The following is a 14025-nucleotide window of genomic DNA, read 5'->3' as shown; positions in this document are numbered from 1 at the left end:
ATGCAGTTTGTTGCAAACAGATTTAGGTCATTGGTTTTTGTTTGTTTGACAGCAGAATTAGTCTTTGGTTTTATGAAACATACATGGATGTTAAAATAACAAAAGAATTTGTGATAATGCAGTTCAATGCAATTCAGTTAAAAGACACTCACTGGTTTTATGGAAGCAGTTTCATGCTGGAACAGCTGTACCCAAATTTTGCTATTTACAGAGCTGATGTTGACATTTTGTTCAACTGTGAGCAGGACTGAAGTCGTTTCACAGGAAATCAAAAAACTGATATGAATTTGAGCTGCAGGTATGAAGTAATTTCCTCACTTCCTCTGCTAGTTTCATCGTTCATACATCAGAGATCTTCAACTTTATCCTCCTCAGAGTTGTAAAGATTTTAGTGGGTAGTTTTTCAAAGTTATTGTAACTTTCTTTTCTTAGTAAAAATGAAGATTTGGTCTCCTAAACATTCTGCTTGGACAGTTATTACTCTTCTTTGTGTCTCTTCACACAGTAAGTTTGCCTTCTTGTTGTTAAAATGCATATTTTGTTCTTGACATATACTCGTAAATCCTCATTAAACTTAGGTTTTAGCATCCATCTGGTTATATACAGGCCTATTTTCTTATAAAGTGTAAGACCACTGAAAACAATTTAAGCATTTTATCACCAAAAAAAAATTTCTGAAGCTCTGGGGTGGTGGCCAAGTGGTTAATGCGCTTGGTTTCAGTTCAGAAGGTTCTAGGTTCAAATCCCACCCCTGCCACATTTCTCCATGTAATGTGGAGTTGCGTCAGGAAGGGCATCCGGCGTAAAACTTGTGCCAATTCAACATGCAGATCCACCTTGGATTTGCTGTGGCGACCCCGAGTGCAAACAAGGGAGCAGCCGAAGGGACTTACTTATATCCTACCTTTTTCCATATATTTGTAAAACATACTGTTTTTCAGTGTCATCCATACATAATAGCCAAGTGGCATCTGTGTGCGTAGATGTGTGCGTGCGTGCATGCATGCGTATGGCTTTGAGCATGAAGAAACTGGGGAGAGCTGACATTTGCCATTTGGTATGCTTATGTATTTTGGGTCAAAGATGAATGCCACGAAAACGGTAAGATGATAGGACTAATATTTTTGTAGAAACTACGGATATTAGCTCACAACACTGAACAATAGCAATTGATAATTACATTCTAGACACACACAGCATTCCAGCAGGGGGCAGTATATCATTTATGTATTAAAAACGAAATGGTGCCTGTGTACTTGTATGCATGCATGATTTTATTTAGTAAGTTCAATGTAAGTACATAATATAATTGTAAATACATTAAAAAATACATGGATGACACAAGAAAGTAAAAACGCTTATTTCCATTGTGGTCCATTTAAAAATCAAATGAAAAAAATATAAGTAACACTAAAATAAATAAAATAATAATACCGAGCAGCGTGCGAGGATGATGACAGAGGAGCGCGAGTGAGTTCGTAGTCCATCCAACTCAGTTTCCACCATGACCGCAAACCGGAAGTACACTTTCATCACTGCAAACAGGAAGTTCAAACAGGAAGTACACAGGAAGGATGAGGGCAGAGACCGAGGTGAATGATGGGAGAACTTTTCCCGCAAATGTGTAGAAACGTGTGAACTTCAATGAAAGGAATACACTGAACGAGCCGTATGACCGCCGTAACTGTATAGCTTCAATCAACAAAGTAGTTCGGAAAATTAATATATTCCATTCGTGTACTAATTAAAAAGGCAGGAAAGGCATAGAAACAGAGTTAGCTGATTACCGCTTTCGCTGCATTTGTTTTGCGCTCGTCAAGCCGGACACCAGTGAAAGGCTGGCATAGGAATACACTGAGTGAGCCACATTATCGCCGTAACTGTATAACTTCAATCAAGAAAGTAAAGCGTTGCTCTCCACTGTGAGTTGAAAGGAAAAAATAATCTCCCATCAAAATCTTTCATTAAATAATCCAGTTACTTCTGTGTACTGTAGATGCTCATACATTTAGAAATGTATGGTTTATTTTACAGTTTAAAGGCTTCCTGTTTCCAAAATGACCCCTGATCACGTAAATTACCAGGCACTAAAATGGTCATAGTTGTTGTTTGGTGATATTGTCATTATCTCTATCTCTACATGTTATACGTTGTTAGTGCCACATAAGGCAGGAGAATAAATAGCTTTTGTTGTGCAAACATTATTTTTTAATGAAATCATCAACCCCTGTAGAAAATTAGTAAAATATAATAATAATAATAATAATAATATCAATTTTTACAGGATTTCAATCAAACAACTTCACTATTTTTCAATAGAGAAAAAGGCTGCTCTGTCAAAGGCTTTGCCTTCATTATAATATTAATAATAATAATAATACGAGTGTTGCACCGTGCAGCGGCACAAAGCTCACTCATAGTACACTGAGTCCCAAACAGAAAGTGCCAAATTTTTACTCCACAGTGAAGTGAATGTCAAATGTTGAACACTTTCTGGATGGACACTTCCTGGATTGACTATAGACGATAATGGACTCTTGTGGGAATTCAGTGGCAAGTTCACACTGAAACAGGAAGTGCCAAATTTTGAACACTTAATGAATTGACAACACAGGAGATCTTGTGGGAGTTCAGTGGCAAGTTGAGACTGAAACAGGAAGTGCCAAATTTTGATCACACAGTGAAACAGGAAATATCAAATGTTGAACACTTCCTCAATTGACAATACAGCAGATCTCGTGGTGTCTCACAAGAATTCAGTGGCAAGTTGAGACTGAAACAGGAAGTGTCAAATTTTGATTCCACCGTGAAACAGGAAATTTCAAATGTGTTTAACTTTTCAAAGTTTTTTTTTAAATAATTCCCTCCATAGTTTTGATTTTTTTTTTTTTTATTAACCTGTTCTTTGGTGTGTTGTTTTTGCTGCTGTATTTAACCCTCTGTAAGGTTTCTGTGTAATTTTTTCTTTGTCTCATTAAATAATAAAAAAGTCAAATGTTGAACACTTCCTGGATCAACACTTCCTGGTTTAACAATAGATGAGATCTTGTTGGATGTCACAGGAATTCAATGGCAAGTTGAGACTGAAACAGTGCTAAATTTTGAGTCCACAGTGAAACAGGAAATGTCAAATGTTGAACACTTCCTGGCATGGGTGTGGCTGATTGGACACCCCAGGTGCCACCGTAGATGACTGACATGTCACAGCACTGCACATCTGGTTGAAAGAGCCATTTTGAAGCCGGTGACACATATTGACTACTAGGTCCCTACTGTACAGTAGATGACACTGTGTTCCACCAAAAGTCTAATCCACTTAAATAGAAGAAGAAAAATCTTTGAGCCAGATTTGACCCTGAGCACATCGTCTGAACCACGAACTCCTAATGACACCAAAGTTATATTGGTGAGTAAACGGTCGTGTTTTATGTCAGAAATGATGTCCAGGTTGTTAAAAGTGGCATTTCTCCTTCAATTCAGGTTGTCTTATATATTTGTGTTCTCCGGTGATTTTAGATTAATAAAACAAGCAGGCAGCAACTGATTCATGCTCTCTTTGCTTATTTGAGATTTAAGATGCTGCCCAAGTGTTTATCAATTGGCCTATAAAGTAATGGAACACTTGGTATTTCACACATTTTAATTTGTTGATGCCATTTCAAAAACAACAACAACAACAATAACAAAAAAATTCTAAAATTCTATTCTAAAAATTATCCACTGGAATGTCATCTGGACCAAACGGCTTTTCCAGTCTTTCATCCCCTTCATATCATAACTTCAGCCTTACATCCTTCAACCTTGCACTTCATGCTTTGCACTCTGGTCAGGTGATGGTTAAGTGGTTAAAACTGTGGTCTTGCAACCAGAGAGTCCTTGGTTCAAATCCCCATCACACTCAAAAAATGACTTCGGATCCTTGGGCGAGATTCTTCATGTAAAGCGGAGTGAGCGCCTTACATGATAGCACCCTGACATTGTCTTGTGTAAGGGTGATTCTTAGACTACGGGCACTTATTATGTCCTTTGATCATATTGTATGAAAAACAGAAAAAAGGGGAAATTTCACACTTTTATAGTTATCTTTACAATGAAAGTGTGTTAAGAAATTTGTTCTAGTAGTCTATGATGACTTTTTCACCTTTTTTCAGCATCATTATATGCAAATATTGCCGTTTTGTGCTTGTCCCACACCCAGACTTTTGATCTTCAATGATAAAAATGAATGGTAAAGAAACGTTTTTTCTAATGTTTTAAAATATCTCTGAATAAAATATCAGTAAAATAATCAAAACATAATTGGGGTATTCAATGTCATACAACTGTTGTGATTTTTTTTAAACAAAATGTAGTGGTCCCACACTATTGCCGTAATTTCCACCACAACACTGTAATGTCCCTAAACAGTTTGTATGAAAGATTGTTTGGGTAGTTTCTATGGAGATAAACAGTGACATCAGAGCACATGTATATAGCGCCAAATCACACAAACAGTTGCCCTAAGGCGCTTAATATTGTAAGGCAATGGTGTGATGGAAATTACATTTACAAGGCCAATAGTGCCTGTAGTTAAAGAATCACTCGTAAATGAAAGGCATCACTGTGAAGCCCTTTTATTGTAGAAGCACTATATGAATGCATTTCATTTACATCATCAGGTGATTTCATTTTCTTCATGTTTATCAGCTCCTCAAAATATTCCCTCCACCTTCTCAACACTCTTAGCAAGTTATAGCAAGTTGTCTTTCCGTCATGCCTTTCCGTCATTTTTGGCATGTCTTTTTACTTTACACCACATCTCCTTTTACTCGTGTAAATGAATCGTGTATTTTGTAGCACTGCATGTAGCGAGTCACTGGTCAGCAAGTTCCAACTTCCAACCTACATTTTCTAAAAAGAGAGCACCAGTCAGCGACTTTAGTGTTCTGTGAGGCCACAGCGCTGTGTAACAGCAGCTCAGAGAGGTTTGAGCACAGCTGAAAACAGCGTCTCTCCCTCCATCTGAGTGAAAGATGAAAAATTTCATCAAAATTCTTCAGTAAATAATCCAGAGTTCCTCCTGTGTCCGTAGCTGCTGTTATATTCAGAAATGAATGGTTTATTTGAGAGTTTACAGGGTTCATGTTTCCAAGAAGCTCCAAGGTTGCCGGAAGGAGAAGAAAACCGCATAGATGGTATGAGCATGGGCAGGGAGAAAGAGAGAGGGAGAAGGGAGTGAGAAATAGAGAAAGAGAGTCGATGAGAGAAAAGGAGGGAGGGTTCACTGATTTAAACATGAAAACAAAAGTAAACAGTTTTCATTGCAATGCTTTACAAATTGTTTACTGTTTACACAGTTGATCACATGATCATTTGTGTCAATAGCGGACACAAAGCAGCAAATTAGCAATCTTAAATGATCAATCTTCAGCTCACAGTCTCACTTATTGAAACACAAAAGAGACAGAAAAATTTTCATCCAGGCTTTATCCTTTACAATGAAATCAGTCCAGGTTCAGCTCTCATTCAATTAAGACAATTATTAAAGGGGTTATATTGTAAAAAAAAAAAAAAAAATCATGTAAGCCTTTCTGTGTGGAGTGCATATTCTCCCCATGTCTGCATGGGTTCTCTCCGGGTGCTCCGGTTTCCTCCCACATCTAAAGACATGCAGGACAGGTGTACTGGAAACTGTAAATTGTCCCTAGGTATACGTGTGGGTGTGAAAGTGTTTGTTTGTCTATATGTGGACTGTGACAGACTGGCGTCCTGTCCAGTGTGTACCCAGCCCCCCGTGACCCTTAATCTTTTTTTAATCTTGTACTTTTTTACTGCTGTTTTTTTTCTTATGGTTGTTTTTATTGTGTTTTAAATTTTTAACTGTTTTTATGTTGTGAAGCGCCTTGAGACGATTTAGTCGTGAATTGGCGCTATATAAATTAATAAATTTTGAAATTTGAATTGGAGTAAGTGGTTAAAGATGAGTAAGAGAGTGAGTAATCCAATCCCACTTGAAATGTTGAAAGGAAAAAAAAAAACTGTCAAGATGACAGAAAAACTGCCTGACGACCCACTGGATTAAAGATACTGTTTGGAAGTTTACATTTACTCTTGGTCTCACTGTCTTAACTTGTCTGAAGCAGCTCTGTGTCTCACTGGATTAAAGCTACGATGTGACATTTTTGAAGAAAGCAAATGCTATGGCCACCAAATATGAATATGTTTTTAACCTTTTAAACATTATGACCAATGCATAACATAAAATGACATGAAAGAACAGAAATATGAAATATGTGTCATATTTAAGTTAAATTGCCTGTTGTGTAAGTGTAGGAACACGGACCCACAACAGGGGGCGCAAATGAACGGACAATGGAGAAAGTCAAATAACAAAGCTTTACTGTTGTGAATATGCACAACAAACACAACAGATTACAATTGTGGTTATAACCAATTCCAATGGTGTCGTGTGGGCAGGCTCGACGATAGGAGACGTCTGTCCGAGTCGAACCGGAACCACCCGATTTCCTCTGCCACCGAACCCCGGGAATACTGGAGCCGCCAAGTCCCGAACTCCCAGGTGGCCACTGCCTCCGCTCGTCGGATCCGGTACTGCTGGCGAGGAACAGAAACAGTCAGATGTGGGTGCGGCTGCACCCAGCAACACGTAGGGTGGAAACACCACCTCCACCTCTAATCAACAACAACACTGTAGTGCAGGAATGCGAGTACTTATCCCAAAATACAGTCTCCTGCTGTTCTTCTCTCTTTCTGTGCAAAGGCAAAAGTATTCAATAGTCAGAAGACAATTCGTTGGGCTGGATACGTTACCTCCTTGGTAGAGCGATATCTCGGCAATGAGGTGGAGATGCCGTCCAGCTGATATACCCCTCTGCTGATGGATGTCAGCTGTCTCGGTTGATAGGTGACAGCTGTCACCTTGGCTGCTCCTGTGAGGCGGCAGCGCCCTCTGGTGCCTGGAGCCCGCACTCCAGGCAGGGCACCCTCTGGTGGTGGTGGGCCAGCAGTACCTCCTCTTCAGCGGCCCACACAACATTGCCTCAAGTTAGGTCGTTAAGGGTAGATTGCAAAACATTACAAATCTTGAATTACATGAATTTTTGTTCTGCCCACTGATGTGTGAAAAAAGCCCATCGTATGGAGCCAATAGCCCCTGACTTCAGGCACGGATTGGCTGTTAACCCATCCCACTCTTTTAAAATATGAATTACTGCTTTCTGGTTTCTAACAAATGGTAAATGCACTGCATTTATATAGTGCTTTTTCATCTGCGTTAGAAGCTCAAAGTGCTTCACAATTACACCTTGTATTCACCCATTTACAGTGTTGTCAGGGTGCTGCCATGCAAGGGACCAACTCAGGGATGAAGACCTTGCCCATGGGCCCTTAACAATTTCCTGGGCTGGCTGAGTTTTTAATCAAGGTTCCTTTAGTCTGAAACCCAATGCTTAACCATGAGACCATCCCCTTCCCCCAAAGTCCCTCCCACAATTTGTTAGACATCACAAGTTCATCCTGTCACTGCTGAAGGCTGTTGTCCCACAGACTGGCATAGAAGAAGATAGCTGTGTGCAGGCTGGATCTGTATTGGCTGCATTTTTTTGTTTGTTCATTTGTTCAACGTCATAGTAAGTCCCTTTGCTGCCTGGCTTTCACATAGCGTTGCCACAGCAGATCTAAGGTGGGTCTTCATGTTGATTTGGCACAACTTTTATGCCGGTTGCCTTCCTGACACAAAACCTTCTGCACTACAACCAAGTGCATGAATCACTTGGCCACCACCACTGCATTATGAAGTTGAACTTCATAATCATGTTATTTATAGCTCATTGCACTTTTTTTTACAGTCATGTTGAAAGTTGCTGTGAATTAAACATATGCTCCACGGCATTTTAAAGAAAGGTTTGTGTTAAGAGTGTATTATAGTAAATTTGACACCTTTTTGACACTTATTACTGCTGCCAAACATTCGCTTCAAATGTTGGTATCAGCCTCCAAACCTTGTCAGTAATCTGTACTTGCCTTTAAAATTCAATTTCAGTCCACCCTGTGTGTGGATGGTAGGATAAATTTTGCTGATGTCATTTTAAAGGAAGAGTATGTTGAGTGGGTTGGAGGTGAAGAAAGTGGAGAGTGAACCCAAGCATGAAAGAGTGGTGATTAGGGATGGGTATCGAGAACCGGTTCCTTTCGGGTATCGTTGGCCTCTACTGGTGGTTGGCTCTCACTGCGGTATTGTATCACTTCCTGTTCCGGAACACAGCGGTGTTTTTCTGTATCTGTTAGCTGTTTAATCTGCGCAGTTAGATTGATCTAGTTATCTAGATTACGATTTGTTTCCCAGTGTAATCTTCACGTGCCTTAACTAAAGCACTCCCTCTGCTGAATCACCTCTAAATTATTTACACATTATTCACTTTGCGTGTTTTTAGGAATCCGCTAGCTTAGCGCAGCTACTAGCTCTTAGCCGGTTTAGCATGGCGGCTTCTCCTGTCTCTCCCGCACTTTTCTGTTCTGGGTGTGAAATGTTTAGTTATTCCTCGGCCTCCTTTAGCAGTAACGGTACTTGTAATAAGTGTAGCTTATTCATAGCTTTGGAGGCCAGGCTGGGCGAATTGGAGACTCGGCTCCGCACCGTGGAAAATTCTACAGCTAGCCAGGCCCCTGTAGTCGGTGCGGACCAAGGTAGCTTAGCCGCCGTTAGTTTCCCTCTGGCAGATCCCGAGCAGCCGGGAAAGCAGGCCGACTGGGTGACTGTGAGGAGGAAGCGTAGTTCTAAACAGAAGCCCTGTGTACACCGCCAACCCGTTCACATCTCTAACCGTTTTTCCCCACTCGGCGACACACCCACCAAGGATCAAACTCTGGTTATTGGCGACTCTGTTTTGAGAAATGTGAAGTTAGCGACACCAGCAACCATAGTCAATTGTCTTCCGGGGGCCAGAGCAGGCGACATTGAAGGAAATTTGAAACTGCTGGCTAAGGCTAAGCGTAAATTTGGTAAGATTGTAATTCACGTCGGCAGTAATGACACCCGGTTACGCCAATCGGAGGTCACTAAAATTAACATTAAATCGGTGTGTAACTTTGCAAAAACAATGTCGGACTCTGTAGTTTTCTCTGGGCCCCTCCCCAATCGGACCGGGAGTGACATGTTTAGCCGCATGTTCTCCTTGAATTGCTGGCTGTCTGAGTGGTGTCCAAAAAATGAGGTGGGCTTCATAGATAATTGGCAAAGCTTCTGGGGAAAACCTGGTCTTGTTAGGAGAGACGGCATCCATCCCACTTTGGATGGAGCAGCTCTCATTTCTAGAAATCTGGCCAATTCTCTTAAATCCTCCAAACCGTGACTATCCAGGGTTGGGACCAGGAAGCAGAGTTGTAGTCTTACACACCTCTCTGCAGCTTCTCTCCCCCTGCCATCCCCTCATTACCCCATCCCCGTAGAGACGGTGTCTGCTCCCAGACCACCAATAACCAGCAAAAATCTATTTAAGCATAAAAATTCAAAAAGAAAAAATAATATAGCACCTTCAACTGCACCACAGACTAAAACAGTTAAATGTGGTCTATTAAACATTAGGTCTCTCTCTTCTAAGTCCCTGTTAGTAAATGATATAATAATTGATCAACATATTGATTTATTCTGCCTTACAGAAACCTGGTTACAGCAGGATTAATATGTTAGTTTAAATGAGTCAACACCCCCGAGTCACATTAACTGTCAGAATGCTCGTAGCACGGGCCGAGGCGGAGGATTAGCAGCAATCTTCCATTCCAGCTTATCAATTAATCAAAAACCCAGACAGAGCTTTAATTCATTTGAAAGCTTGACTCTTAGTCTTGTCCATCCAAATTGGAAGTCCCAAAAACCAGTTTTATTTGTTATTATCTATCGTCCACCTGGTCGTTACTGTGAGTTTCTCTGTGAATTTTCAGACCTTTTGTCTGACTTAGTGCTTAGCTCAGATAAGATAATTATAGTGGGCGATTTTAACATCCACACAGATGCTGAGAATGACAGCCTCAACACTGCATTTAATCTATTATTAGACTATTGGCTTTGCTCAAAATGTAAATGAGTCCACCCACCACTTTAATCATATCTTAGATCTTGTTCTGACTTATGGTATGGAAATAGAAGACTTAACAGTATTCCCTGAAAACTCCCTTCTGTCTGATCATTTCTTAATAACATTTACATTTACTCTGATGGACTACCCAACAGTGGGGAATAAGTTTCATTACACTAGAAGTCTTTCAGAAAGCGCTGTAACTTGGTTTAAGGATATGATTCCTTCTTTATGTTCTCTAATGTCATATACCAACACAGTGCAAAGTAGCTACCTAAACTCTGTAAGTGAGATAGAGTATCTCGTCAATAGTTTTACATCCTCATTGAAGACAACTTTGGATGCTGTAGCTCCTCTGAAAAAGAGAGCTTTAAATCAGAAGTGCCTGACTCCGTGGTATAACTCACAAACTCGTAGCTTAAAGCAGATAACCCGTAAGTTGGAGAGGAAATGGCGTCTCACTAATTTAGAAGATCTTTACTTAGCCTGGAAAAAGAGTCTGTTGCTCTATAAAAAAGCCCTCCGTAAAGCTAGGACATCTTTCTACTCATCACTAATTGAAGAAAATAAGAACAACCCCAGGTTTCTTTTCAGCACTGTAGCCAGGCTGACAAAGAGTCAGAGCTCTATTGAGCTGAGTATTCCATTAACTTTAACTAGTAATGACTTCATGACTTTCTTTGTTAACAAAATTTTAACTATTAGAAAAAAAAAAATTACTCATAACCATCCCAAAGACGTATCGTTATCTTTGGCTGCTTTCAGTGATGCCGGTATTTGGTTAGACTCTTTCTCTCCGATTGTTCTGTCTGAGTTATTTTCATTAGTTACTTCATCCAAACCATCAACATGTTTATTAGACCCCATTCCTACCAGGCTGCTCAAGGAAGCCCTACCATTATTTAATGCTTCGATCTTAAATATGATCAATCTATCTTTGTTAGTTGGCTATGTACCACAGGCTTTTAAGGTGGCAGTAATTAAACCATTACTTAAAAAGCCATCACTTGACCCAGCTATCTTAGCTAATTATAGGCCAATCTCCAACCTTCCTTTTCTCTCAAAAATTCTTGAAAGGGTAGTTGTAAAACAGCTAACTGATCATCTGCAGAGGAATGGTCTATTTGAAGAGTTTCAGTCAGGTTTTAGAATTCATCATATACTCAACAAAAATATAAATGCAACACTTTTGGTTTTGCTCCCATTTTGTATGAGATGAACTCAAAGATCTAAAACTTTTTCCACATACACAATATCACCATTTCCCTCAAATATTGTTCACAAACCAGTCTAAATCTGTAATAGTGAGCACTTCTCCTTTGCTGAGATAATCCATCCCACCTCACAGGTGTGCCATATCAAGATGCTGATTAGACACCATGATTAGTGCACAGGTGTGCCTTAGACTGTCCACAATAAAAGGCCACTCTGAAAGGTGCAGTTTTGTTTTATTGGGGGGGGGATACCAGTCAGTATCTGGTGTGACCACCATTTGCCTCATGCAGTGCAACACATCTCCTTCGCATAGAGTTGATCAGGTTGTCAATTGTGGCCTGTGGAATGTTGGTCGACTCCTCTTCAATGGCTGTGCGAAGTTGCTGGATATTGGCAGGAACTGGTACACGCTGTCGTATACGCCGGTCCAGAGCATCCCAAACATGCTCAATGGGTGACATGTCCGGTGAGTATGCCGGCCATGCAAGAAGTGGGACATTTTCAGCTTCCAAGAATTGTGTACAGATCCTTGCAACATGGGGCCGTGCATTATCCTGCTGTAACATGAGGTGATGTTCTTGGATGTTGGCACAACAATGGGCCTCAGGATCTCGTCACGGTATCTCTGTGCATTCAAAATGCCATCAATAAAATGCACCTGTGTTCTTCGTCCATAACAGATGCCTGCCCATACCATAACCCCACCGCCACCATGGGCCACTCGATCCACAACACTGACATCAGAAAACCGCTCACCCACACGACGCCACACACGCTGTCTGCCATCTGCCCTGGACAGTGTGAACCGGGATTCATCCGTGAAGAGAACACCTCTCCAACGTGCCAAACGCCAGCGAATGTGAGCATTTGCCCACTCAAGTCGGTTACGACGACGAACTGGAGTCAGGTCGAGACCCCGATGAGGACGACGAGCATGCAGATGAACTTCCCTGAGACGGTTTCTGACAGTTTGTGCAGAAATTCTTTGGTTATGCAAACCGATTGTTTCAGCAGCTGTCCGAGTGGCTGGTCTCAGACGATCTTAGAGGTGAACATGCTGGATGTGGAGGTCCTGGGCTGGTGTGGTTACACGTGGTCTGCGGTTGTGAGGCTGGTTGGATGTACTGCCAATTTCTCTGAAACGCCTTTGGAGACGGCTTATGGTAGAGAAATGAACATTCAATACACGAGCAACAGCTCTGGTTGACATTCCTGCTGTCAGCATGCCAATTGCACGCTCCCTCAAATCTTGCGACATCTGTGGCATTGTGCTGTGTGATAAAACTGCACCTTTCAGAGTGGCCTTTTATTGTGGACAGTCTAAGGCACACCTGTGCACTAATCATGGTGTCTAATCAGCATCTTGATATGGCACACCTGTGAGGTGGGATGGATTATCTCAGCAAAGGAGAAGTGCTCACTATCACAGATTTAGACTGGTTTGTGAACAATATTTGAGGGAAATGGTGATATTGTGTATGTGGAAAAAGTTTTAGATCTTTGAGTTCATCTCATACAAAATGGGAGCAAAACCAAAAGTGTTGCCTTTATATTTTTGTTGAGTGTAGTACAGAAACAGCATTAGTGAAGGTTACAAATGATCTTCGTATGGCCTCGGACAGTGGACTCATCTCTGTGCTTGTTCTGTTAGACCTCAGTGCTGCTTTTGATACTGTTGACCATAAAATTTTATTACAGAGATTAGAGCATGCCATAGGTATTAAAGGCACTGCGCTGCGGTGGTTTGAATCATATTTGTCTAATAGATTACAATTTGTTCATGTAAATGGGGAATCTTCTTCACAGACTAAAGTTAATTATGGAGTTCCACAAGGTTCTGTGCTAGGACCAATTTTATTCACTTTATACATGCTTCCCTTAGGCAGTATTATTAGACGGTATTGCTTAAATTTTCATTGTTACGCAGATGATACCCAGCTTTATCTATCCATGAAGCAGGGGGTCGTTTTGACCGTTGGGGTTTTACATAATTATTGTATGGCCTTGCCTTACAATATAAAGCGCCTTGGGGCAACTGTTTGTTGTGATTTGGCGCTATATATAAAAAAAAATTGATTATTGATTGATTGATCATTAAGAAATGATTCGATCCACCGACATCAATAAGCTTTTTGCTTAACGATTCTGTTATCGGTCCTTCAGAGTGGCCGTTGTTTTGGCGGGTGTATGTCAGGAAAATGATCATTTCTCTATATTGATTACAGACCCTGCAGCGGATCCTTAACTTTTCTGCAGCGCGGCTTTGCTTTGAACCTTGAACCAATCGAAGCGTGGTTCGCAGATTGAAGCAATGCTTCGGTCTATTGCTTCGTTTTTTTCTTTCTTTCGCTTAATTTTCCCCCGCTAAAACCCTAAAGAGCATACGGCTGTGAGTATTATTTACCTTTTCTATGTTAAATCGACCTGTTATGGTCTTCTGAAACAGTTGATAGATGTATTTTATAACTCAAAAACGGGAGCGATGCTAACGTGTTAGCATGTCTATGGCATTTTCAATGTTAAAAGTTAGCATTTAGCAATTGCAGCCGTCATCACGTTCGGGTGCATTTGTTTTCAAATTGTAATGTTCCTTAAATTTATTTTTGCTTATATATTAATAATCTAATGATTATTATATACAATTTTAGAGAAAGAGACAAAAAGAACCTGAATAGAAACACAACAGAAAATATATAATAGCAACTAACATAAATAAATAAATACATACAGAAATAAA

General features: G+C 40.5%; 1 protein-coding gene across 1 annotated transcript in view; it reads left to right on the top strand.

Annotated features, from left to right (window-relative positions):
* Positions 1-367: 367 nt before the first annotated feature.
* The window catches only part of LOC117511180 (interleukin-6 receptor subunit beta), a 58116-nt gene continuing 44458 nt past the window's right edge, over positions 368-14025 (top strand). The window contains exon 1 of the mRNA XM_034171166.1: positions 368-504. Within this exon, the coding sequence (XP_034027057.1) occupies positions 438-504 (67 nt within the window). The 5' untranslated portion in view covers positions 368-437. The remainder of the gene's footprint in view (positions 505-14025) is intronic.

This window comes from Thalassophryne amazonica, chromosome 5 (assembly GCF_902500255.1).
Source record: "Thalassophryne amazonica chromosome 5, fThaAma1.1, whole genome shotgun sequence".
In the NCBI taxonomy this organism is placed as follows: Eukaryota; Metazoa; Chordata; class Actinopteri; order Batrachoidiformes; family Batrachoididae; genus Thalassophryne; species Thalassophryne amazonica.
The sequence above is the reverse complement of the archived record's forward strand: the minus strand, read 5'-3'. Positions and strand labels throughout refer to the sequence as shown.